Raw genomic sequence first — 27089 nt, forward strand, 5'->3', positions numbered from 1 at the left:
CCTTCGTGTGTTTGGTTGTTGTGTTATTGAGTTGCTTTAAACATTTTTGGCAGGGATGAGTCTGAAAACTCTAAAGTTCTTTGTACACTAAATTCAGACTCTTTTGGGATCTCTTCGCTTTTGGTTTACACTGGATGCATCCCAATTGTGCACTACACACTAATCCTGTGGTCTACACACTAATATTATAGAATTAATATTTTCTGTACTACCCTGCCAAACCTGCACTATTTAGATTAGTATGCAGTTTATAGGGTATATTCTACAATTTATTTATGCAGGTTTAGCAGGTTAGTACGCAAAATATTGTATGTAATGTGCTAATCCAAAAAAAATTGTCACTGTAAGTTCTCTAGCCGGCATTGCTGCTGCACTATATTTATTTGAGTTTACTTAAGTAGCTTTGATACTTTTATCTATGTTACATACCTCATACTTGTAAGAAGTAAGAAGGACTAGTAAGTATTAGTAATTTTTACATAATTATGAGGCACCCAGTTTTCAGAATACTGGAAAAAAGAGGTTAAAATCAAGGTGCTTTATTGATGTTTGTCGCCATCAAGTGGCCAGTGCACAAGTGATGCAGCAGGAGAGTTGCCCTCATAGGTTAACCCTCTAATTCATGTAAAACTTTTTTTTCAATAAAAAGTAATAAGTCTATATGGACAAAAATATTGGGACACCTACAGGCACTTTTCTGACATCCTATTCTAAATTCATAAGCATTAATATGGAGTCAGTCCCCATTTTGCACCTCTTACAGCATAGCTTTTCGTACTCTGGTGCACACCAAACAAGCAGATAAGAGACCCACCTGCTTAGACAGTCTCAGTCTCATTATTTGTGTGCACCAGAGTACTATCAGCTATGCTGATAGAGCTGCAAAAATATTATTGCTTATGGATTTAGAATGGGATGGGTTTGTGTTGAGTATGAAAGGCAAACCAAACACAGGACATGATGTCACGAGATGGCTGTCTTGTAGCCGTTCTTACAGCTAGAGTTGAGCACGGGCGAGTCTCGGTACAGGCCTGCCCACATTCCTGTGCTGTTCCGTTCTGTTCCTTCTTCTGATTGATTTAGGAAACCAGGTTTAAAGGATTTTAGGGTTTCTATGCTCCTGAATGCATAATTTTATTGCTTGGTCCGAACCAATGGAAACTGAACTATGTGTGAAGCATAAACACACCCATATTGTGAAAAAATCTACACAGACATGGAGCAAACCCCTTTTCACAGCACTGTAAAAAATATAGTGCATCCAAACAGCACACTTACAATATCATTATTGTGTAATGCATTATTGAAGAGAAAATTTGCCTTTATAATCCCAGTCAATCAGACATGTTGTTCCTACTAGTAAGCTACTGCCAACGACTTCTAAACGAGATTCCTCTAATGAATGGACACCCGAATCTGCTGCTGACTGTACCAGCCAAAAAGCAGCAGTGAACTGACAAAGAGGGCAGAGAGAGGCCGCTTGTGGGGAACCCGGCTGTCTGCTTGTTTAATGTTCTGTCTCTGATTTAGAGGCAGTGTTTGGCATTTACCACCTATGGTCTGTCGCACACTAACAGCAGCCTCTTCCCACAGCAGTTCTTCAGTCCTTGAATGGACAATGTCAGCGTACATACAGTACAGGCTTAAACTTGTCGATGCTTGACTGTCTGTCACATCATACTGAGAAAGCTTTTGTGAAAAGAGGCCAGGTCAGCTACGACTACTGCTGCAGTGGGCAGAAAACCTGCTGGACAATCTCTGGAGCTGGGCAGGGAATTTCCAGGGCTGCTTTCCAACAGTACATTAGAGATTAAAGTAATCAGTCTGCACACACACACACACACACACACACACACACATATTTTTACTGCTTAGCTCAGCATATCTTTCAAACAAACAAATTTAGTATTGAATTAAAGGAAATGTGACTTATTGGTTTTGTTTTTTTTTTTGTTCTTGCATTGCTTTGTTTTTTCCTGCATTCATTTAAGTGAATCACTTTCCTCATTTCTAATGCAGTTGTCAGCAGGACGGTGCTCTACACTGAGCCTGTGCAGGCGGCTTACATGAATCAGATTTGTCAAACTGACTTCATTAAATTTACTGTGTGGACGCACTGCGCTCTTGATAACGACTGCTCCAGACTGCTGTGCTAAAACTGTCCATGCAGAGTTCAAATATACTTGTACAGGGCACAGATGGACACAAAGTATTCAAAAAAGGATGTCTTAACAGGAAGAGTTTCTCAGGATGTGAATGTGTGTAAACAGTCCGGACAATAGAGGTTCCTCATCAGTGTAATTAATTCTTCCTCTTCCCCTTCTTCCTTCAAAACAAGAATCACTTCTACTTCAGTGACTTTTGAGCTACAGACACCACACTTGGTCCACTTTATCCTACCACAGTAGAGATGATTGTGTTGTACTTGTTGAAGATAAAGTCTTCAAATATTATATTGGGTGCAGCTGTGGCATAAAGGTTTAGAGAAGCAGCAATTGAGGGCTGAGGGGTAGCGAAATGGACAGTGCTTTCTCCTCCCTCAGCATTCATGGCTGAGGTTCCTTGAGCAAGGCACCTAATCACCAATTGCTTCCTGGGCACTTGGTGGCTGCCCACCGGCCTGGCTGTGTCCTCCCACTGCCCTATTCACTGCTAATGTGGAGGATGTATTCCATTACACTGCTGTGTGTGTCTAATGTAAAGTTTCCATTTCAGACTTTCATCATGCAGTTAGTAGTTAAGTCCTTGTGGACAAGTCTGTTCACTCAGAGGCCATCTTTGCAGTGCTGCCAGCCAGTCACACAAGATCAGGCTCCTATCTCTAAGAGGGGGAGAGACCAAAATACTGGAAACTGCTGAACCCAACATTTCACAGAGTTTAAATCTCTTATAAAATCTGACAAAAACCTCATGAATAGTTCAAATGGCAAGATCAAATGGCCCGAAACGATGAGCGATCAGGGTGTGGCAGCATTCTCTGAACATTTTTCACACTTTTTACCGTTCACAGCAAAGCGATTAGAGAACTACAACCCATATCACACCAGAAGTAACACCATGGGTCAAAAGTCAAACACTGTTTCTGCAGCACAGTTACTGTGTCTGGTGAAGAATCTTCAGCTTGCTGAATGCAAGTGAGTGAGTGAGTGGGTTACAGCCAGGACCATAAGGTCCTTCACATCTAAAAAAAACATATATAGTGATAATCTTCTAGTAAAGCCTTTTGTCTCCATTTCAACCTGTTAGGAAAGGGAAAGGCTTGATGGAAAGGGAGAGGCTTAATCTCTCTTACATATTGTAAACATTGAACATCTGAACACAAATATGTGTCTTTCTGCCTTGGAATGTAACACAATGCAAGTGTCATCGCTACAGGCCTACAGAACCAAGCTCCTGACCGCTACTCTTTGGCTTTCTTTTGCAAGAACCCCCAGTAAAACCAGTTGCCTATCCCTCTGTAATGACAGCACTGTTCTACCACCATTCCTCCATCACCCCCCCTCTGGCTTAAACTCATTAATTTTGTAAAGCACACAACTGTACTGCTCAAGCATACTTTGCAATACTGAAGTAAAGCAGTAATTTTGCTTCATCATTGTGGTGAGTTTATCGAATGTAAATTCTGTTCCGTTTGGTGCCAGTTAGTCAGTGATAAAACTGACGCTCAGAGCCAGGCCAAGCAAACAGCACATTGCACAGTATTTTTAACAAACTGCCTCCAGGCCTTTAGGCACACTCACTGTACATGAACACAGGAAGTGAGCTTTTTTACCCTCAAACACATCTTCCAGAGAAACACTGATACTGTTTTGAGGACATAAGAGGGCATGTAAGGTTAGAAGACTCTCTTCAGCCTGCTGACTGCTGACTATTGGGGTTCATTCACTAATCAGACTACTACATGCACTCTTTCCACATTATCTACACATTCCATTCATATCATGACCTCAAGGATGAGTGTGAATGTGTCTGCGTGAGCTACAATAGGACTCCTATTGACATGGGAAAGAGAAAAGGGATGAAAGGAAGCTTATAACAGGGGGAGATATTCAGTCCACTTTATGCCCAGTCTTATGGTAGTCATGTGAGGATGTAGACAGGATGGACAAAGAGGCCATAATACCCCATTTAACTGCTAACCACAACACCTCAGCTGTAGCCTATGGCCAGGATGTTCTTATTTTTTTCTGCACTCAAACTCATTCTGGGTTAAACACAGATCTAAAAATCCAACCTGGGTCAATTCTAAAACCCAGCAGTGGGTTACTATATAACAGACACATGCTGTCCCAGCATTCCTGATTTATATGAATAACCCAAAACACACAGATGTCTCCAAATATATGGTTACTTTGACTCAGAAATTGGTTGTTTTTAACTCTTTTGTTTGATTGCTTTTATAAATTCTTTTTTTAATGTTATACCTACAGTCCAGCATATTTTCCGATTAATATTCATACTTTTTATCAGCTCTGAGGCCGAATTATCAGAGAGCACAGGGGAATGCATAAACAGGAAAGAACAGATTAGAACAGGTAAACAGATTAGAATTAAATAACATACAAGACTAAGCTATTTATACAGACCCTAGCAAGACACGGGTGAACACCCAGAGTGGGTGGAGCCAGCCAGCCAGGTATAAATACTATGAATACAATAACCCAAATGGAGACTTTGTGACCGAATACCTTTAGCCTTTTTTCTGGCATCTGGATGTGTTTATGCCTGTAAAGAGCTAAAGCATGCCTTCATCCTACAATGTTAGAGCCCGTTTACTCCTGGCATTAACAGCGTTTTTGGTGATCAGATCACATTCAGATTTCACTTGTAACAGCCTGGTGTAAACACCCCCAAAACACATTGTGATCAGATTATGATCACATTCGGAGGTGACCAGAGATGGATCCCGTCCACATTGTAACAAGTATAAACAGAATTTCTGTGGATTACTGTGGATCTTAGCTTTTCTCTCCCTCTTGTGTGTGTGTGTGTGTGTGTGCGTGCACTTGTGCTTATTTATGAGGAATTAAAGCAGTATTGCAGAGTTGGTTTTCTTTCAATTTTTTTTTTGGATGAAGCCAGTACAGGAATGTGAGGACCATCTACTGTTCCACCATGTGGAACTTTTCACAGACTCCCGGAGCAGAATGACAAGCTGTTGTTTACAGGAAGTAAAACAAAAAAGATGTACATGTTGGTGTGTTTTTTACACGGGAAAGAAAAATTGGATCTCGTCTGGTCACACTAGGGACGCACTTTAATGATAAGTGTAAACAGAATTAGGTCAAAGCAGATCCAGATACTATCCGGATAATGCCAGGTGTAAACAGGGCCCGTTAATTGCACAGGATAGGGATATCACATCATGATTTTATAACTTCTCCAGTCACCAGATCTGACAGTTTTGCAATGAGTACTGGAAGGCTCATTGATGACTGGAAAAGTCATGAAAATCGTGAAACATCATGTCCTACTTCATCACATCCACATTTAGGTTTGGAGTATGGAATGTGAAGTACATTTTTATGCATTTTTAATTTTTTTTAATTGGTCCCAACATTTTATGTGTGACAACATTGTGAGACTGATGTTACCTTATAATGTTTTTCATATTATTACGCTGTTAGGAGTTTCCATGACTTTATCCACTTACTGTAGATCACAGAAGGCATTACTGCAAGCACTGTATATGATCAAAGGCTGCTAATGACACTAGGACATCTGATCAGTAACATTCCCCCCCTGTATCCGTGGGATTTGTCATGGGATTTAAATATGCCGACCTTTTGACTGTTTAATCTTTGAAAAAGGTCTGCAGCTGCTTTTTGCTCCAGCATGTCATATTCATAAGCTTGCTAAGCACAGAAGGCAGTAATGGTCGCTTTATTGCTTTCAAAAAACAACAGAACAACAAAAAGGATCACAGCTGGAAAGCTGGTCTTTATAGTGTTGAAAGGCCTTTGTTATACAAGCGGTGTGACTGACTGTGTATTAGCGCATTGCTTTGTGCCTTCCAATAAAGCTTTAGTTGTTTGAGTAAGGGCTCAGCTGGGTTGGGTGGTCTTGGCAGATGCAAGGGAAGGGGGAATTCATTCAGCAGCATTGTGGTTTTAGGATTACAGTCTACAATGTTTAAAATAAGGGTTCTCGGCTTGGACACATAGCACTAAAGGTGCTACAAAGATCCTGTTTACACCTGGTAACTTCATCTTGAGTATCAGGATTATGTCTGGATCAAGCCAAGCCACATAAAACTGCAAGTGCAAACACACCCAAGACACATTTAAACCAGATTCAAATCCCATCACTCAAACCACTTCAGAAGGTGGTCTGAGACGCATTCAAGCCACATGTCATAGCAGTGTAAATGCATTCAAGACACCAAGACACATTCAACTAACAAGACACCACAACTCCTCCCAGTACAACTCAAACACCAGTAATAATTGCTGTGCAATGAGACGATTTGCATTTTCCGTCCTACACAGCAAATTGGATTTCAGACTGTCTAACCGGAGACGCAGGAAAGTGCAGTGTACCTGGCTCTGATGCATCGACCAGCATCTACCCACCCAAGACAGAGCAAATCCAGTTGTGCTCCCTCTGGGCTCCGGCTGCCGATGGCTAGCAGCTGTGGCTAAAATCTTATCAGAAAACAATCCAGATACTAGTCTCATGAAGTGACCAGGTGTAAAGGATGCCATTAAAGAACCAATTTTAGTTATATAAGGAAAAGGTTCCATGAAAAAGTTCTTCACATGCTCATTCATTTTTCACACACGCTTCTATGGCCTTTCTCAAATAACCATTGGTACGCTTTGAGCGATGCCATGGAAGAACCATTTTTGTGTGTGTGTGTGAGTATGTGTTTGTGAAGAACCTTTTAAAATGTTTACTAAAGGTTTTTTACACTCATATCTTTTATTCAAATGTTCTTCTGTGACCTCAGATAACCTTTTGTACACTCTTAAAGGTGCAATAACAGGTTCTTTGAGTGATGCCATAGAAGAACCATTTTTGGTTCCATAAAGAACCCTGACGTGTAAGTAAAGAACCTTGTAAAGGTTTTAAGAAGTCAAATACAAGGTCCTGGTTCACACTCACATTTCCTATAGAGAAATGGTTCTTTATAAAACCAACACTGGTTCTTCTGTGGTCGCGCTCAAAGAACCCTTTGTAGCATATTTATTTTCAGGAGTGTAGCAGGGACGTGCAGCAGAAACTACACTGTAAAATGGTGTAAAAAGCCATTAGACTTGTTTTTGATTGGACAGCGGTCCGGGGCAGTGACAGTCATTGGCTACTTCAGTGAAAAAAAAAAAAAAAAACACAGAGCCTACACACACACACACACACACACACACACACTTTTTCCTAGCCAAGAGGGAGTTCCACAGGCTAATTCAGTACCAAGCACTCAAATTACTGAGCCAGGAGAAGAGAGGTGGGAGGGGGTTAGGCTTGCAAGAGGGAGGGAGAGCGGGTGTGGGTGGGCAGGAGAAGAAGAGGGAAAGGGGGGAGGTGGTAGAGAATGCAGAAGGAGCAACAGCTTGAGATTTTCGAAGGAAACTGACTGAAAAAGTAAGAGCAGGCCAGCTCCTGAAAGCCCGATAGACAGATGAATAGCGTTAGTGACAGAGGGAGATTGAGATATGCTTAGAATGGGCTGGGCTAGGCTTTAAAGTGAGAGAGGACAGAGGAGAATCTAAGAGGAATGCAGTCTTTTACAAAGAGCAAGAGAGAGAGCGAGAGAGGAGAAGCAGAAGGGCGAGAAGTAAAGAAGCAACTGAGCAGCAGTAGAGAGGGGGGGGAGTGAGAGAGACAGATAGAGAGAGAGAAGTATGAAGACTTGGTGAGAAAAAGGAAGACTGGGAGGAGAGAGTGAAAGTGAATAGACGGAATAAGTGAAGATGGGACGCAGAAAGGATAAGAGGATATGAAGACTTTGCCGGCGTCAGTGTGTGCAGCAAGACGTTTATGAGAGTGGACACGTATGTGTGTGCATGTGTGTATGAGGTATGAGGCTTCTGCTCCTAAGGCTGCTGGCCGTCCTCTTCATCGCCTCTTTCTTCAGTGTTGTGCTCTGGCACTTTCTCAGTAACAGGTGAGCCTGATGGTCCTGTCTCTTTATGTACTAATGTTTACTGTCAACTTCTCCTTCACATGGCTGAATAAATGCTTACTGTGATGAAAGTGTTAACAGCAGCTGTCAACTGCTCTCTCTCTCTCTCTCTCTCTCTCTCTCTCTCTCTCTCTCTCTCTCTCTCTCTCTCTCTGATGATTCAGTATTAACGTGTTAATGCTAAGGTTTGACATTTGAAATGTTCCTCAGTCTGCATGTTCTCCAAGCTTGCCTGAGCACAAAGCTGAAGACTCTTTTAAAAAAACTAAAACATGGTGGAACAATTCCTGGTGCTGTAATAAACAAAACATCTACCAAATGTTTTCCATTATATAGGAGATATGTTTCACTAGGGTAAAAGCCTGGATTTTTAACCTCTTGAACTCATCAGAACCACCAGTGGTAGCTGGCTTTCCCCCCAACCGTTGTAACTTAGATACAACTCAGCTCAGCCAGTTTGCATTGCTTTGCATGTAGAGTATTCCTTAGGGTCTGATGAAAGTCAGTGAGCATTAAGGGTTAAGATTAGGGATGCACCGAAATGAAGATTTACGCTTTTGGCTGAAGGCTACAGAATTTTTAAATAACTGTATTCTTGTCTTGCTTTTCAAGATCACAATTTACAAAACCACAATTTAAAAGTATTTTTGAGCACTGAGTATTTTCTACATCCCAGCAGACATATCAGCAATGCACAATATGAACTAAAAATAATCAAAAAGAGAAAAAACATTTGCTCACACATAAATAAAATAATAGCATATCATTTAAACTTAAAAAGAATAGAATATTAAAACAAAATGTTTTTTATCACAAAATAAAAATGTAACATGATCATATTACTAAACATAAATAAGCAAGTAAAAAAAAACAACAACAACTGCCCCTTAAATGGCAAACATGTTCGCTGTATTTACAAACTGCGCCTCACTCCTCGCTGCTTGTAATTTAACTGAGTCATCAGAAATGTCATTTTTTATTATAAATTATTTGTCTTTTAGTCTTTTCCCTTCGGGCGAACACTGATTGTACTTTTTTGACATTTTTAGCCAAATACTTTCAGTTCAATATTTGATGCATCACTAATTAAGATCTCCTTATTTATTCAGATCCATCTGCAATTTATCTCATGAAGTCCAATCTCTGTTTTTACCTAAATAAAAAGTAACACTACAATAGTATCAAAATACTATTAGAAAATTTTAACGCAAATATTTCAATTTGCTAAAAGTAACAAATATGGACTGTTGCACTCTTACCATACTCATACCATAATACAAAGGTTCAAGAAGGTTTTAATTATGTACATTTTTGTTTCCAAAAATGGTTTTGTAAAGAACCATCCATTTAGAGGTTGTTAGGGAACCAAAAGTGGTACTTCTATGGCATTGTGCATAGACCCTCTAATAAACTCTCAAAATAAAGAGCAGTGGCATAGAAATACCAGTTCTATATTTGCCAATATAATGGTTCTTCCTAGAACCTCTAAATTATGTGGTGGTTCTATAAACAAACAAACTAAAAAACTCTTTAAACTCACACATCTCATGTCCATTTCATTTTTAAGTGTAGTTTTAATGAAAAGTATGATATAATGTATGAAGTGCTCTTCAGGTTTGAGTTGGAGTTGCTAGAGTTACTAGTACTAAATAAGCACAGCCGTGCAGCACAAAACCCACATCAACTTTTTATTTCTACTAAAACAAAGATTTGTAATAAGCTGTTCAAAAGTTGTGACTGAGGATACACTATCTGTAACTGTTAACACCACTGAAATGTACTCCCATGTGGTACAGAGCCATTTTTAGTATTTGAGTCATGTGAGAGCACAAGCAGTGGTGGGTGATTCAGAACAGACACAGAACATGCACGAGAAGGCTCCGACCTGTTTCCATGACTAGCTTCGGTATTGTGGAATAAACGTGTCAGTCCGATCTGGCATTGGTATGCTTGTCAGTTTGGTTTTGTGTTGTATTGTCCTGAGTATCATAGAATTACTATGTTGTCACAGTTGTGGAGCTCTGAGACAGAGGCAGACGTAAATGCAAGTAATATTTTATTACAAAACTGTAATCTTTAATGTAGTTAAAGATGTGCATGTAGAGCATGCTTCGGTTTACATCTGCAAATGTAAGACAGATATAATTTTAGATTCACTTTGAAGAACTTTTAAAAGTGACTGTATAAATAGAACTGACTTTACATAATGGGTTGGGCAACTATCTAAGTCTTTCCAATACAAATCAAACAGGATACCAGTCCTGGGTGCCGTAGAATTATCATGTTGTCACGGTTGTAGAGCTTTAAGGCGGAGGCAGATGTAAATGCATGAAACATTTTTTACAAAACAAAACAACTCATACAGGATACCAAATAAACAGAAACCGGATACCAAAATAAACACTGGGAACACTGGGAAACCAGACAAACTATGCACTGGCATGAAACATGCACAAGAACATACAAGGAACAATGAGCGTTCAACTCCCGGGGTGAGTACTACCAAACCCCCAGAGGCAGCGAAGGAGAATGAGACAAGACAGGAGACAGGACTGGAAAATGGACAGGGGACCAGACAAGAGAATGGACAAGACACTGACTGGGGAGACCAAGAGGGGAGGTGACAGGAGCAGAAACAGGAGACTAGGCAAGAGACTGGACAAGAGACTGGACAAAAGGGGCTGGACAAACGGCTAACCAGACAGACCAACAGAAGGTAGGATGTAAGACTGGATGGGAGAACAGTGCATGGGACATGACGGAAGACAATACACTGGACCAGAATGGAGACTTAATGTTGGACGAGAACGGAGACTGGACATGAGATGTGACGGGAGTTGAAACAGGAGACTAGACATTGGACTGGACAGGAGACACAGGGATATATTGGACAGGAGAAAGGACTAAATACACACTGGACAAGACTGAACAGAGGAACAGGGCACAACAGTGACACGAACAGAAACAGAGACGAAACTAGAGACCGGAACAGACACAGGTACAAGAACACAAACACAGAGTTCAGCTCATAGTCTGTGAGGCCAGCCTGGGAACAGTTCTGGAGACCAACACAGAAGCTGATGAAGCTGAACAGGTTGAACAACCTTCAAGCCAGCACAGGAACTGAAGACCTGGGAGCCGGCACAGGAGCAGGCACAGATGACTTTGGACCCGGCATTGGAGTAGAGGCAAAGGGCGCTGCTATTACCATTACCGGAACAGAGACGGAAGCGACTGGCATTGCTGGCAAGAAGCAGATGCCACTGCCAGGACAGGAGCAGAAGCAGCTGGCATTGCTGGCATAGGAGTTGCAGCAGATACCACCGCTGGGACAGGAGCAGGTGGCTTAGGAGCAGACACTGGAGCTGGCAGCCTGGACAACAATACTGGGGCTGGCCATGAACTGCCATGAAACATGCACAAGACCAGACAAGGAACACTGAAATACAGAGAAAAACAAGGAACGCCTGGGGACTAACACGAGGGCAGAGCTACAAAGAAGGCACAGGTGGAAACACTAAATGGCAAGGCTGGGCTAAGGTGGAGATAAGGAGCAAAAAAGCACACAGGGGAAACCAAAACAAAGTGACAGAAGGGCACAAACAGGACAAAAACATGACACTTACACTAAAATTAGCTTTTTGATTGTCCTAAAAATGTATCAATTAAAGGAGTTATACAAGGTCCACAATCAGTCACAATCACAACAGTCACAACTCTCAGAGAACCCCATAAACACATTATTACCACACTATTGACCCTGCATGTGGTCAAAAGACTAGTACTAGTTGGATCAGGAAGGAATCACAAAAAAAAAAAATCTAAGAAGGATGTCAACAAACATGTTGTCAAGGACAAACTTTTGGATTACTGTTAATAACTGACATACAAACAATTACTGCCCTTATAAACACTGATACCAATGACCACTGATGTTTCTCTGCGTTAGTGCATGCATTAGTGACATGCTATACAAGCACACACAAGGGGAAGGTAGCCTGGGGGCAATGGCTACACAGTGATGGTGATAGAGGGAGAAAAGACCAGCCTAGTATGCAAATAGATGGTGCCAGGAGCCAATGGGAAAGGTGTGTGTTTTACTCATTAAGATTGCAGTGCCCTACGTCACCATATTTCATTGAAACTCAGATTACATGACAAGAAAGTACACTTTATTGCCTAAATAAATTGAATTTGCTGTGATAAAGTATGAAGTATGCTTCAGTATGTGAGTTCCTTCATTTTAAAGCATACTCTAAAAAGCACATATTTGAAAGACTTTGTAATACTTTTTAAAAATGTTTAAATTGTACTAAAACACACTTTAAAGTGCATTTCTTTAAAATGCATTGCTTTTTAGACAATACACACAACTTACATGCCAATTAAGTATACATTTTTTAAGGCATGTTTTAGTATGTTTAGAAGTACATGTGTTCTTGTTCAACACTCTAAAGTATCATTCAAAATATATTACTTTACTATATATGTGTTAATGGAATATAGCCAACATATATGTTATGTGTATTTTTATGGAGTATAAATATATAAAATATATAAATATATAAAATAGAAAATAATAATAGAAATAATACTTTTATTTTAGTATTCGTGCTCTTAAGTATACATCCTTTTCACTGGGGGATACAAATTCACAATTCTTTTCCATGACAAATCTACCAGAGATAGATTATATCTGATCAATATTGTTTATTTTACTCCAATCCTTCACAGAAGGCAATATAAATATCCTGACATGTTGGATTAATGACGTCTGGAGAATTATTTGTATTTTCCAATATCGCAAAACAATAAAATATCGCAATATCGTTATTCCCAATATTGTAAAACCCTAATTTCATTAATGTAATGCTTGTTTAATTTGTAGTTGTGGCAAGTATCAGGTCCTAGCAATATAGAAATCACACTTTCAGCAAGTTGATTGGATTGTAACGAAACACAAGACAACATTAGTTGAATGTGTGGCTGGTTGACTTTCCAAGTAACTTGGCCATGATGGCTAACATTAGTAGTGATGGATGATTGATACATCACTCCCAAATCGCCCCTTTTCACCAAAAATGTGTTTGTTTTCATACAATTAGTGAAACATTTTACTAAAATATGACGTATTTCTACATTAACAGCTCTGGTGCTAAATGCTATATTAATGCTAATGTGACCTGTTCATGCAAGTCAGAGCAATACCTAGCTACCAAGATTTTGCTGAAGTGAAGTGAAGTGCAGGTTTGGTGAAATGTTGTTATTGCTGTTCCTGTTCCTGTTATTGCACAAAACTACTGAGTATACACACACACACACACACACACACACACACACACACACACACACACACATATATATATATATATATAAACACATACACACCATTTTTCTTCTTATTTTAACAAATGTATACTGGAGGGACAATATACTTATTGTGACTATGGCCTTGCAATAGCTTCAAGTTCATCTGCTCCAGAGAGTCCTATCCTATTTGCAACTGGCAATTATCTTGAGTCAAACTTTGCAAAGGAAAAAGTCCTCAGTTACATGCAGTGTCTGTGCTGTTTCCTGTTCTAATGTAGAGCTATCTGAAGTAGTCATCTTCCTTCCTCAAGAAAGAGTATGTGCTCTCAGTACTGTTGCTTTGTGCGAGGCTAAACCAGTTACTAATGCCTCTTAATATCTTAATCTCCACAGCAATGACCAGTGACAACAGTATCCCGTCATGATAAGTTAGCAGCATTGCTGGCTGTATTATGCAGTAAAGTTAGTATCACAATTTTCATCCTGGAGACATGTTATTTTTTAGAATTCAATGCCCTACTGCACTAGTAATAAAAAACATGAAGTGTGAATGAAAGGAGAGTAGTGAATGTGAATGTTGTGGCATGGATAGGACATGGAGGCATTCATTTTAATAGTTTTGTAAATTGTACTGTTGACATAGTTAGCAGACAGAGTGAAAGGAATAGGGGGAGAGGCCCACTCGGGCTGGCATACTGGTTATTTTATTGGCTTGACGCTCCTTGGATTTCTTCCTGTTCTCTGACCTTCTATGTTCTGGCAAAACCAGGTGAGAGGCAGGATGGATGTCATTAATAAGTCAAAGAGTTCAAAGCTTCTTCAATGGCTGGACATAATTTGAAGCTTTTCCTTTTTCAAAGAAGTGGAGTGAATTGGCAATGAAAGCAGACAATGTCCTGATGACTTCAGGACACTGCAAACCTGAGTGTTTTACTGGTGTAAAATCAATTGAAGTGAATTTTTGGACATCCTCAGCCAAGCAAATTTTACTTAATGGACCAACGATCGCTAACTGAATCCTAAGCTCTGTGCCAAATACAATCACACGTATGTTTAAACATTCATAGAAACACCCAAGGATTAACTCAAAGGGCTGCAGTAACTGAAACTGATTCCTGGACTTAAAATGGGCACCATACTATTTGGATGTTTGGAGCATTTATTTTATAATACAGTATAGCTTGTTGGTATACGTTATTGTGTTTTTATTTTTATTGCTTATACAGTTTTCTGAAGCATTTCGGAACCATCTACAACTTTGTTCATCAATGTGAACATATAAAAATTATTTACAGCCTCCTGCAAATTAGTTGAAACCTACGATGTTTAGGAGTATTAAATGAATAGAATCATTTGACATTTATATACATTTATATGCAACAAATCGGTTTTATATGGTGGCAAACTGCATACAGTTGTGGTGGGAAGTTTATATACACTCCATGTACACACGTCAAGTCATGAATATCATGGCTATAGCAGGCTTTGAATTATTTCTTTAGTCTTCAGTGCCTTTAGTTTAGTTTCCCTACTTTTAGGAGCCACAATTAGACCTAAAGGGTCATGGTGTGCATGTAAAAGTACATTTTCACAGTTTGTACCTTGGTTAACAAAAATTTACCCCCGTAGTATCATTTTGTTTTGGACAGTGTACCAGTTTGACCAAGTGTGGTCAAACATCCACCCACAATTCTGCCAGATGATTGTCGATGGCTTGTTGTGCACCAAATTCTTTTTTTTTTCTTTTCCAATATTGCCATGACATTCATGTCCATGATGAGAGTATGTAAACCTCTAAGAACAACTGTCTGCATATATTGTCAATGAAAAATTAAAGTGCATTAAAGTGCACAAAAAAAGAAAATAAAAGCAAAAGCATTAAATGGGGATAGAGAAATTTGATGGTGTCAGGTTTAAGTTCACCCTGCAGGACATTCAAAGTATAGGAAATGCTTTTGAATATCCTGTGGTTTTATCTCACATTCATGTTTCAATATCCTGTGGTTTCATATCATATCATATTAACTGCTTAATATTTGTTAAACTTTTGCCAGCTGCCTCACACCCATACTCAATACTTTGAGCATACAAGCTGAAACTGTGTACAAAGCCTGGCTACCCTTACAGAAACATATGTAAGGCTGCCTTTAATACATAAACCTGAGTAAAGTTAAAGTTTATGTCCCAAGTATATCAATGCACTAATAGTAGATGTGTAAGTGTACTGTTTCAATACTTCTTGAGACTAAATGAGCCTAATTTTAGGGTATTAACTAATAGATTAATTATACAAAAGGTGTGAGAGTAAATTTCGGGCCTGTTTACGCCTTCCATTAACATATGTTTTGTATCCGGATACTATCTTGATTTACCTTGACTGGATGCTGTTCACACTTGTCATTAAAATGTGTCCCCAGTGTGACCAGGGCCGCAGAATCTGCGTTCTTGTCTGTGCTCGTGTTCCTGAGTTCTTGTGAAACCCTAGTTGCAGCCCATATACTGCTTCATTCAAGAGTTCACATGTACTCATTGTACATAGCCAAGTACAGTCCGAATGCCCGGATGTGGTCCTGTTCCCCTGCATAATCCAGGATGCAGCAGGACGTGACTTAGCACAGCCAAAACTACTGTACAGCGTCATTCTGGCTTCAGAAGTATGTACTCTTGAGACACATACTTGCCGTACTTTGTATCGAGATTAGATCAGATTTGACCTTTCCATGTAAAAAGCACACCATCACTTCCGTTTTACTTCCTGCAAGCAACAGCTTCTCAGCAAAACTGGTTTAGATGAACGGCTGGGCCTCTACAACGGTGTGGTATAATAGTGCTAGATGGTTCATATATTTTAATAATGACTAAACCATAAAATGCGCCGGACTATTTAAACTGCACACGCGCAAATGTAACAAGAGAGCGGGTGGGGTTAGCTAGAGAGAGCAAGAGAGGCCTAAATCCACAGTAATCATTAATTTATGTTTTTTGGGCAGACATATTTCCGCTTGCCTGACTGAATCCGATCACAGAAGTCGTGTTCCGTTTACACTCTGTTTAATTCATATTAACTCGTATTACTGGCAAGTGAAATCTACATGTGATCCGTTTGCTAAAGCGCATGTTAATGTCAGGTGTAAACAGCCTCTTTGAGTGCACAGCTAATTTACATGTAAGCTTTATTTTGTACTGCAGCTGTACTAAAAACCTGCTGTTCGTTTACTAGCTCCATACTTTAAAAAGCCAACACTGTGATTAAATTTACTAATATACTGTTTTCCTTAAGATATTCCAAGCTAAAACCCTAAACCACAAGCCACGTATACTAAAACTGTATGTATATGGCAAAAAGACTTAAATAAGAATATCTTGGACAAAAGATTAAATAATAAGTATATCTCTGCTGTTCAATAATAAACATGTATCTCAGTTTTTGTCTGTTTTTGGTTTTCCTCATCATTTGAACCCTGCAGCTGCTCTGTACACTGCATGATTAATCCTGGATGAATGGCCCAATAGAAATGCTTCAAAATGACCTAGAATAAAATCTTTGTTATATTAACTCCCACTGAAAAGTGAAGATCTTTTCCTTTTCCTTGTGACAATATGCTAAATATACTTTTCTCTATGCTTGTCAGTATAAGCCAAAGTAAGGTGTGACTACAGCTTCCGCGCTACAGCAGTTTGCAGTTCTTTTCTGTGTTATCGTAAAATGGCTTTGATAGTTTACATTTAACTTATCTTGGTTTATCTTGCTCACTCTCTCCCTCTCCCTGTTTCTCCACAGTGCTGCGGGTCTTCATGGTTCAGGTTACGCTGCTGAAAGAAAAGTGGCAGGCCCCATTAAGCCAACAACCAGCAAGGCTTTTAAGTAAGCATGAAAGATCTTTTTTTCTCCCAATATTTAATTCAATATTCAGTCTGAAACAGAACACTTATACATGTAGAGCTATTGGCATACTCCTGGACCTCTTTACTACACCCCTTAAAATAACAATGATTTGAGTAATGCTATAGAAGAATGACTTTTTGTTCCAAACCTTTAAGTTAAGTTTCTTTAAACCTGTAAATGATTATTTATAAAATCCCCATTATGGCACATTTATTTGTAAGAGTGTTTGTTCGATTTGTCTGGCAAAATCCTCCGATCTGACTGGCCTTTGCCTGAGTTGCCTCCTCGCTTAAAATGAAATAAAATACTGAGAGATATAAATTTGTGTTATGATTAAATCTACAAAACATTCCATGTCTACAACACCAATCCATGAGTTAAATTCATGGTTGTTTTGAAGTATTGAAGAGAGATCCAAAAAGAAATATGAAGAGCTCAGCATTAGCTTTCACACACTCACTATCAGCAGAGTTTACTGATATGGGTGGCTTGCTAATCACAGTACCCCACATTCTGTACATAGATGTTCCACTCCAAAAGTACTCATTGTTTCTGCTGTATTTTTAGCATCCTGTCACAGCTTCAGCAGTTGCAGACTGTATCTGACCATTCTAGCATTTTTGATAAACTGCCTTTCATTGTTTATGGAAATTACATTTTCATATGTCTGATTTTATGCACTTGTTTCAGCAGATGTAGTTGAAATAGCTGACTCACTAATTACAAGGAGTGTCCACATACTTTTGACCATGTTGTGAATGTCTGATTTTCAGATATCACACTTACACAACACATCTCTGTAAGACTGCTTTCTCATTTGATATGTATGGCTTTATGTTTTCCAGGGACAATGCCATTATTGACAGATTGCTCAAATCATACTCTTCCAAATGGAAAAGGCAAGAGGCAAATTTTGCAACGTTCAGGTAAGCTAATGTAAACACAGGCAGCACCTGCAATATGTTGTTTATTGCTGATTATGTACAATAAGGCTACTAGTGGCTCTTGTGAAAGCTCTTAACTGACTTGTGACTTTAATGACTTAAATTCAGCCAAACTGTCTTGGAAAAATAAATCAATCAAATACTCGGACACACAGAGCCTTTGAGTAACATTTATTGACAGCAACAAGCATTTAGATACAAGTTAAGGACGGCTCTGCTTGCAGGCAGAGAAAACTGGGTTATATATGATATGTTGGGGCGCGTCTTCCCCCTATATGGTTATAAGATGGTTAGAAGTGATATTATTGGCGCCTTAGACAAACTCTGAGTGGATACAGACTAAATTCAGAATGGAGAAGCCGTCGAGACAGCACGTCAACCATCTAGCCTATTTGTGTGCCCTGCTGTAGCTGTAGCTGTAATGTTGATAGCCGCTGTGGTTTCAGCTCACTTTTTGTTGCTGGCTGGCCCACACTTGCATACACAGCATACATCCTCTTTCACCTCATGCACATACTTGCACTTTAAGTGACCTTATAGGATCATCATTTAAGAAGCTAATTACCAGGGCCGGCATTATTAAGCAATGTAAGCTAAGCGTCTTTAACACACATAAACACTGAGCAAACACACATAGTGACAGTGACAGTGGACAGCTATCACTAATGCGCCTGCAGAGCAGAGTGTGTTAAGGGTCTTGCTTAAGGACCCAAAAGTGGCAGCAGTCCAAGTAAGCCCGGGTATCAAGGTATAACCGCTTAGCCACCACTGCCTCATCTACTACCACTATTGGTCTACATGTACCTACATCTACATGCAGTACATGTAGTAAGCATATGCTAGATAGATAGTTTTGGTACGACACAAATCACATTCCGTTAATACCCACTAAATCTTCAGTTGGATTAGCTATTAGTCTATGTTAAAAGCCGTGTTGATCGGACTGGTTATTAGTAGGGTTTTTCTTTGATTGAAATATTAAAATATAAAATGATCCCCCATGCTAAGGTCAAATTTCCAGCTGGTCCAGATCCTTAACAACAAGTAAAGATCCATAACTCTAAGGAATTATCTTATTATCCTGGGGCCAATATACAAGCTTAGAAATACCTCCACCCTTCACCCACACAAACGTCTACTAAAAGAACCCTGCCCCAGGCTCAAAAATAATCCCACTTTTGTTTATCCATACACACGAATGCAGAAAGATTAACTCGAACTAGAGGCCCTGTGTGTGAAAGTCATTAGGGTTTACAGAGTGTTGTGAAATTTCTCGGGTTTTGCTCAGATAACTACCAGAAAAAGGTTTCAAATAAAGATCTCTTTCAGGTCATTGCTGAGCAGCAGCTGCCATGCCATATCCAAAGCTGTAGTCACACAGGCCAACACGCCTGTGGGGACGAAAGTTATGTATGATGGAGAGAAGACAAAGCCACTGCAGGTGACACAAGCCCTGTTCAACACTTTTGCCAAGGTATGCAGTATACATTTGTAAGTGTGATACTGGCCACTCTTTATTCTGTGTGTGTTTTGAGGTGGCCTGTTTGGGAATGCAATATAACAGTGTATATTTTTGTATGATGTCTTCTTGTATGTGTGTATGTTTAGGAGCAGCCTTTTGGAAATGCAACATGGGAAACGTGTGCTGTAGTGGGCAATGGAGGGATCCTGGTCAATAGCAGCTGTGCAGAAAAAATCAACTCTGCAAACCTTGTCATCAGGTGTGAAAAAAATAAAAGTAGAAGTAATTAATTGAATTAATAATGTAAAAAATTGATAGTTTACATTGTGTTAAATTTCTGTTTGTCTGTTCATGTAAAATGTGGTTTTAGTAGTTGTAATACAGTCGAGTCCATAAGTGTTTAGGTATGTACTGTATATACAGTGGCATGCAAACGTTTGGGCGCCCCTGGTCAAAATATGTTACTTGGAATAACTAAGCAAGTAAAAGATGACCTGATCTCCAAAAGGCATAAAGAAGGCATAAAGAAAATAAAATAAAAATAAAAGATGTTATTTAGTGTTTAGGGTCATTATCATGCTTTGGAACCCATCCTCTCTTTCTAGCAGAATTTACTGGTATGTAGTTGAATCTATACTTTCTTCTACCACTGAAATGTTCTCAATGCCACTGGCTGCAACAGTTCAATTCAATTTAAATTAATGTGTGTAGCGGTTTTTACAACGGACATTGTCACAAAGCAGCTTTACAGGAATCCGGTAATAGGACAGCAACACCCCGGTGAGCAAGCCAAAAGCGACAGCGACAGTCTCAGAGCTGGAGGAAGAACCATTGAACCACCACATAAGACTGTTCTTTTGGTCAGGTGTGCTGATATAATCATAATATAACTGATATAATCAAAGTAGTGATGGTAAGAATAATGAAAGTAATGGTGGTAATAAAAATAGTAGCAGCAGCAAATAGTTAGAGTCAATATAAACGTCAACATAGTTGGTAGGCAGATAGCAGTAGCAGATGGATGGGCAGCAGAGTAGCAGGGGAGCCCAATAGTTTTCCATCAGAGCCAGACAAGTGGGCAGTCTTTTACTCAGACAAGGTAAAGAGATGGAATTAGTTCTGATTGGATTTGTGGAGAGCAGAGAATGCAGCAGTATCAGAAAGTGGCTAATGACTCTGGCAGATCCATGCCACCATGCACGGCACCATCCACAAATTTGAGTGGTCGCGTGTAAACGATAATCTCAGTTTACCACAATTTCCTGTGTTTATGAACCCCTGGATGTACAATCTGTATCTAAGGGGAAACATTCATTACCAAAAGCTAAACTAAACAAATGAGTTTTCAGCCAAGACACAAGAAGATTAAGACTGAGTCCCAAACATTATCTGGAAGGATTTGCAACACAAGCCCAAAGCATGATCGATCCAATCTGTGCTTAACAGTTGGAGAGGTCTTAGTTTCATTGAAATTCTGCTCCTTTTTCTTCAAACATACCTTCTCTCACTGTGGAAAAAGTTATGGATATAATTTAAGTTCATCAGTCTACAGGGCTTGTTTCCAAAAAGCTTAATGCTTGTTTAGATGTTCTGATGCTGAATTCTGTGATGAGAATGCAGGAAAGGTTTTCTCCTGATGACTCTTCTCTGCATGTCCTATTTGTGTAGGTGTTGCTGCACAGTAGAATAGTGCACCGCTACTTCAGAGTTCTTTTGCAGTCAAACAGGGGTTTTTGTCTTTCTAGCAAATATGCTAGCAATGTTTTACAAAGGAAATTTCATGGTCTTTTAGACCTCAACTTGACCTCCACCATTCATGTTAACTGCCATTTGTCATTCACATTATGAACTGAAGTAAATGCCACCTGAAAACGCTTCTTATAGTTGTCTACTGCTTTGTGCCAGGCAGATGCTTAGAGAAGCACATGGCTGCTGATTGTTGGGACAAGGTTTGAGGAGTATTTGAAAACCATTCATCGCTTGACCTTTCCTAACAATGCTTGTGAACAACCCATAGCTCTAACGAGCTAAATAAGGTCTTTGGATAAGACCTTTATAAAATGTAATGAGAGCTCAAATGTCTGTGCAAGCTGGATCATAATACACCAATATTGCTTATAATTAGAAAGGAATTGTTTGTCTTTCATTTTATGCCTTTTGGATAAGTTCATCTCAAGGAGCTGTTGCATGTGATATCATACTCATACTGGTGTTTCATATTAGAAAATCCCTACCTTTCTCATAAAGTCCTTCTCTCCCTGTTTGCTCACAGGTGTAATCTTCCTCCGTTGGGGAGTGGCTATGAGAAAGATGTGGGGAACAAGACAAACTTGGTTACAGCCAACCCCAGCATCCTTATGGAGAAGTAAGTGTGGGTCCATGGCCATGCAAACTTGAACCAACATGACTTTCATGATTGACCTTATGTAACCTTACATTGTGAGCAATGTAATTACTACGGTTAGAAAAAAATGCTTGTGTTAGCAATATCTGAGAGCATAATCGGTCTTGCTCTTTGTGGGTGAAGTCTTTCCTCTGCCCCCAACTCTCAGTGCAATGCTAGGCAGAATTCACAGTTAGCATGCTCCTCCATGTTCAGATGTTCAATAATGTTTACTTGGCAGCTGCTTGGGAAGGTGTGGTGGGGCTTCACGTATTTCAGTGTTCACAGCCTTCAGTGTTGCTTCCATCATGTGATGGGGAGGCACATAGCTAGCAGGTAGAAATGGACCTGACTAAACATGGGGAAATACTGGGGGAAAATATGACACTGATCTGACCCCAGCACCTTCTGTCCTCAGGTTCAGCGGGCTGATGGAGCGACGGCGTCCCTTTGTGGAAAGCCTGCGTCCTTATGGTGACTCCCTGCTCTTGCTGCCAGCCTTCTCCTACAGTCACAACACACCTGTGTCACTGCGTGCCCTCTACACGCTGGAGGACTTTGGTGCCATTGGCCCGCGGCCCGTTTTCCTAAACCCGGAGTACCTCAGCAGCCTGGCACGTTTCTGGCGTGGACGTGGCCTCCGCTTCCACCGCCTCAGCACGGGCATCATCGTGACCAGCCTGGCTTTGGAGCTCTGTACCAATGTCCATTTGTATGGCTTCTGGCCCTTTAGCCTGCACCCACATGGCCGCAAGCCACTCACCAATCACTACTATGACAACCGGCAGAGCAAGAAGAATGTACACGCCATGCCTGCTGAGTTTGAGCATCTTCTGCGGCTCCACATGAATGGCGTGATCCGGTTGCATCTAGGGGAGTGCTCGACGACTTAGCTAAACCACACAGAACAGATCTACTGTAAACTGTGGTCAAATTGCCCAGCAATAATTATTGGCACCCTTGTGAAAAACAAGGAAAAAAGTCTCTTAAATAAAGGGATGTGTTGCATGGACATGGAGCAAAATGCCTCATCAGCAGGCCAGAACAAGTCAAGTCAAATTTATTTGTATAGCGCTTTTTACAACTGTTGTTGTCACAAACAGCTTTACATAAATAGTGATTAATAAAAGACAGAAAAAATAAAGAAATAACATAAGAAGACATGAAAGATCTGAGACCCCCAGTGAGCAAGCCAACGGCGACAGTGGCAAGAATAAACTCCCTCAGAGCTGGAGGAAGAAACCTTGGGAGGAACCAAGACTCACAAGGGGGACCCATCCTCCTCTGGTCTGAATTATTTATAAATGATTGATAAAAGTGACCAAACCATCTATACTGTTCTATACCATCTATAATCATAATATATTAATCATGGTGTATTAATAGTGGCGGATAGTTAGGAGTCCATTTTGGTTTAACATGGTCATTAGACAGGTAGCAGTGGTAGGAGAGTGTGCCGCTGGTCTGGCATGGGTGGTGGTGGCGGGGCCTGCTGGTTGTACTGGTAGGTGGCAGCTGGTCTGACACAGGTGGAGGGGACTGCAAAGGTGGGTGGGCAAGTTGCAAAGATGGTTCTGCATTTATGTGGCTTCTGTCCCATGTCATGCGTTATTTTAAAATGGAAAAGAGATCAAATACAAAGTTCAGTTTGCTCACAGGGTGACAGACTAAGTAAACACAGTACACACTTAAAATCAATCAATCATTCAATAAATGTTCAACTGTCAGTCTGACAATTACTGTAACCTGCTATGCAGCAGGGGAGAGAAGCTGGTTAGCTTTAGCTTGGTTATCAGGATAACAGTCAAGTTGAATGTGTCTGGCTGAAAGCCCACTTGGAAACATTTAGACAGTGACTCAGATCGAGCGACTGCTGTTAGAAGGACAAATTAAAAAGCTAAAATTGTGTTGTGTTGTGTAGCCTGCTCGCTAAGTTAGCCTCTTCTTCACTAGCTCAGGTATAGATCCACAGAGTACCCAAGTGTTGATAAAGACTTTTGTCTGAGAGAGCAAAGACTGGTGTTGGGACATATCCTGTGACATATCCTGCTGTGTTTGGACTCATAGCTGGCTATCTAGACTTAGACGCCATGCCATGATCCAGCTAACTGAGGCTTAGATCACACAGGTTTAGAGGATAAAGCCTCATATCTGAGAGCTTGTTTCTGGCAAATTGAGTAAACTGGTTCACCCAGGTTTGCTTGCTCTTCTTTTTAAAAAATCAGCACGTCCTTAAAAACTCGCAACTAAGGTAGGCTTCATTTTCCACCCCACCTGTTTTAAGAGTCTGACATCACCAATCAGTAAATGCATATGGGGAAATTAGTGTTTTTGGCCATGTACTAGATACAGACACTTGTAATTTTGAAATACCGTCAACATTTTAGGTACTGTGTTATGAGGCATTATTGTTATACCGCCCAACCCTAATTGGTATTTAGTCTTCGAGGAAAGGGAAGTGGTGCATAGATGTAGCTTCCAGAGTTTTGGAACTGTGCTAAAGTAAGATGCCTTTAAGCATTTTTATTATTATTTTTGCACTGCACTGGATTTAATAAACTGGTATGTCACTTGAACATAATCGTCAATCAATGCAATCTGTCACAAACTCTACATTTAGAGTTTACTTCAGTGTTGCTTCTATTAGGTATCTTAAAGATGGATGAAGTACATCAAATAAAAACTACACAAGATTGCCATGTATTAGATGTCTAGTAATACACTATATGGACAAAATTATTGGGACACCTGCTCATTCCTTTTTTATTCCAAAATCAAGGAAAAAAACGTTACAGCATTAAGCTGTAGAGCAGTGGAACTGTGTTCTCACAGTGGACCTGTGAACTGTGTTCTCTGGAATGTTGGTTGTGCTCCACCCAATACTTTTGGAATGAGTTAAAGAGGTTGGAGATAAGGTGGGCTGATGATTCTGCAAGGATCCTGCACTCGTTTTTTTTATAATTGAACACTGTGCACACAAAAATGAATTGTTTCTTGAGGAACCCAAAAAAGTATTGGGACACCTACACATTACATACACAGGAGCTTTTATGACAACCCATTCTAAATCCATAGGCATTACTGTGGAGTTGGTCCTCCCGTCACAGCTCTAACAGCAGGTGTGGAGCTGTGCAGTTACACAGTCAGCAGAGCGTCTGAGACTTTTCTGCACTATGCTCCTGCGCTCTGCCACCCCGCTCTGTAGCTTTACATGGTTTGTCACTTGGTGGCTGAATTGCTGTGGTTCCTAAACGCTTCCACTTTTCAATAATGACACTTGCAGTTGATGGTGGAAGATCTAGGTGAGAAGAACTTCAGACTTCTTGTTGTTGCAGCGGTGGCTCCTATTACAGAACCACACTGGAGTTCAGGGAGCTCTTTAGAACCACCTGTTCTTTCACTAATGTGTGGAAAGACAGAATGCATGGCTAGGGACTTGATTTCATGTACCTCTGGCAATAGGACTGACCCAATACTTTTGTCCATGTAGTGTCAGAAGGAAGGAGCTGTTTATGCTGAGGATTGAATGTAATGTTCTTGGCTACTTTACAAACGAAGAATTTAATTACTGATATGACTCCCAGAACAGCACCTCCTAAGTTTTTTCCCTTTAGTCAGCCCTTAACTTGCCTTCACTTCCACTGCTCTGCCAACAGTACCATTTGTCACATTTGATGTGCCAAGTACTCCTCTGGTGCTGCTCTGTGCTAAGAATCCACTCTCACATACAGGGATTTACTTCTGGTGCCTCTTAGCAGTACTGGGAATTGTTTCAGGGTGCCTGAGGCTGTTTACACAACAACATGCTTTTTTTGTTAATCAGATCACGTTTTTTATATCAGCATTCTAGCTATGTAGCTGGCCTGCCTAAATCAAAATCGAAATACATAGTATTTCTACTTAATATTTTGCCTTTTTAAAAGTCATTTTATCAGGAGCAATTCTCATTCTATCCATTCATCTTCTTATCCACTACTTCTTAGTCAGAGGTCAAGCAGACGGAACTGTGTAGGCACACACTGGTTGTGCATGGACAACCGAACGTTGTTTTTGTCTGAAACAACTCCCAGTGCTCCTGAAAACGAAATGGTGGCAGAGTTTCAGATAACGGATTTGCGTGTTGTTGACACGTACCGTAATAATGCATGTTGCTGATTGGGAATGTAATCGGGTACAGATGTTAACATGTCTATTATTTTTCTATTTAACTGATTATTATCAGTTGTTACCAGTTGTTATCCACCTTGTTTCATTGGATAGAAGTTATATTTAGGATGGCCTCAACCAGACTAGTCTATTCTGATTGAGGTGCATACATGGATGTATTCATGGATTTCACAATTAAAATAAAATTAATTATTAACTGATTATCAGGTTGCATGCAAACATGACTAGTGATGCCAGAATCCTGAGCACCATAAAGTCAATTATTCCCAGTCCATGCAGTGGATACATGAAAACCAAGCTGAAACTAAATGGTTTTACAACTCATTTGTATGTATTCAGATATACACCTTATAGCAGTTAAGCTCTGCCTTTTCACGTTCAATACAGAGTTACACAATATGGTCAAAAGTATCTGCTAGAACTGACCCGGTCAGCTGTAAGTGCTGTCACTATGAAGTGGAAGCGCCTAGGAGCATTAACAGCTCAACCACAAAACAGTAGACCATGCAAACTTAGAGTGGGGTTAAGTGGTGAAGTGCATAACAGGTAAAAATGGCCTATGGTCTGTTGTGTGGGAAATGGGTTTTAATGGAAATGGGATGTCCAACAAGCTCATTTGGCTGTGATCATGTATAAATCTACAGCTGGTCATTGAGTGTCTAAGGAGAGTTTCAGCCTGAACTGCTTGTTAAATGAGGAATGTGAATATGGGGCAGCCAGTCGGTACAGATGTCATTTATGTTCATCATATAAGTAACAAAGACTCAGGGATGAAAAGTGGTTGTGTAAAATACATTAATATCATATATGGAAAA

The 27089-nt window shown here is 40.1% G+C and overlaps 1 protein-coding gene across 1 annotated transcript; it reads left to right on the forward strand.

Moving 5' to 3' along the window:
• Positions 1-7519: 7519 nt before the first annotated feature.
• st8sia6 (ST8 alpha-N-acetyl-neuraminide alpha-2,8-sialyltransferase 6) lies at positions 7520-27089 on the forward strand. The gene is made up of 7 exons (XM_072692920.1): positions 7520-8104; positions 17214-17297; positions 18164-18244; positions 19592-19736; positions 19871-19983; positions 21997-22089; positions 22526-27089. The coding sequence occupies exons 1-7, from the start codon at positions 8019-8021 to the stop codon at positions 22998-23000; spliced, it is 1077 nt and encodes a 358-aa protein (XP_072549021.1). The 5' UTR covers positions 7520-8018; the 3' UTR covers positions 23001-27089.

The sequence above is a fragment of the Salminus brasiliensis genome, chromosome 12 (genome assembly GCF_030463535.1).
Source record: "Salminus brasiliensis chromosome 12, fSalBra1.hap2, whole genome shotgun sequence".
In the NCBI taxonomy this organism is placed as follows: domain Eukaryota; kingdom Metazoa; phylum Chordata; class Actinopteri; order Characiformes; family Bryconidae; genus Salminus; species Salminus brasiliensis.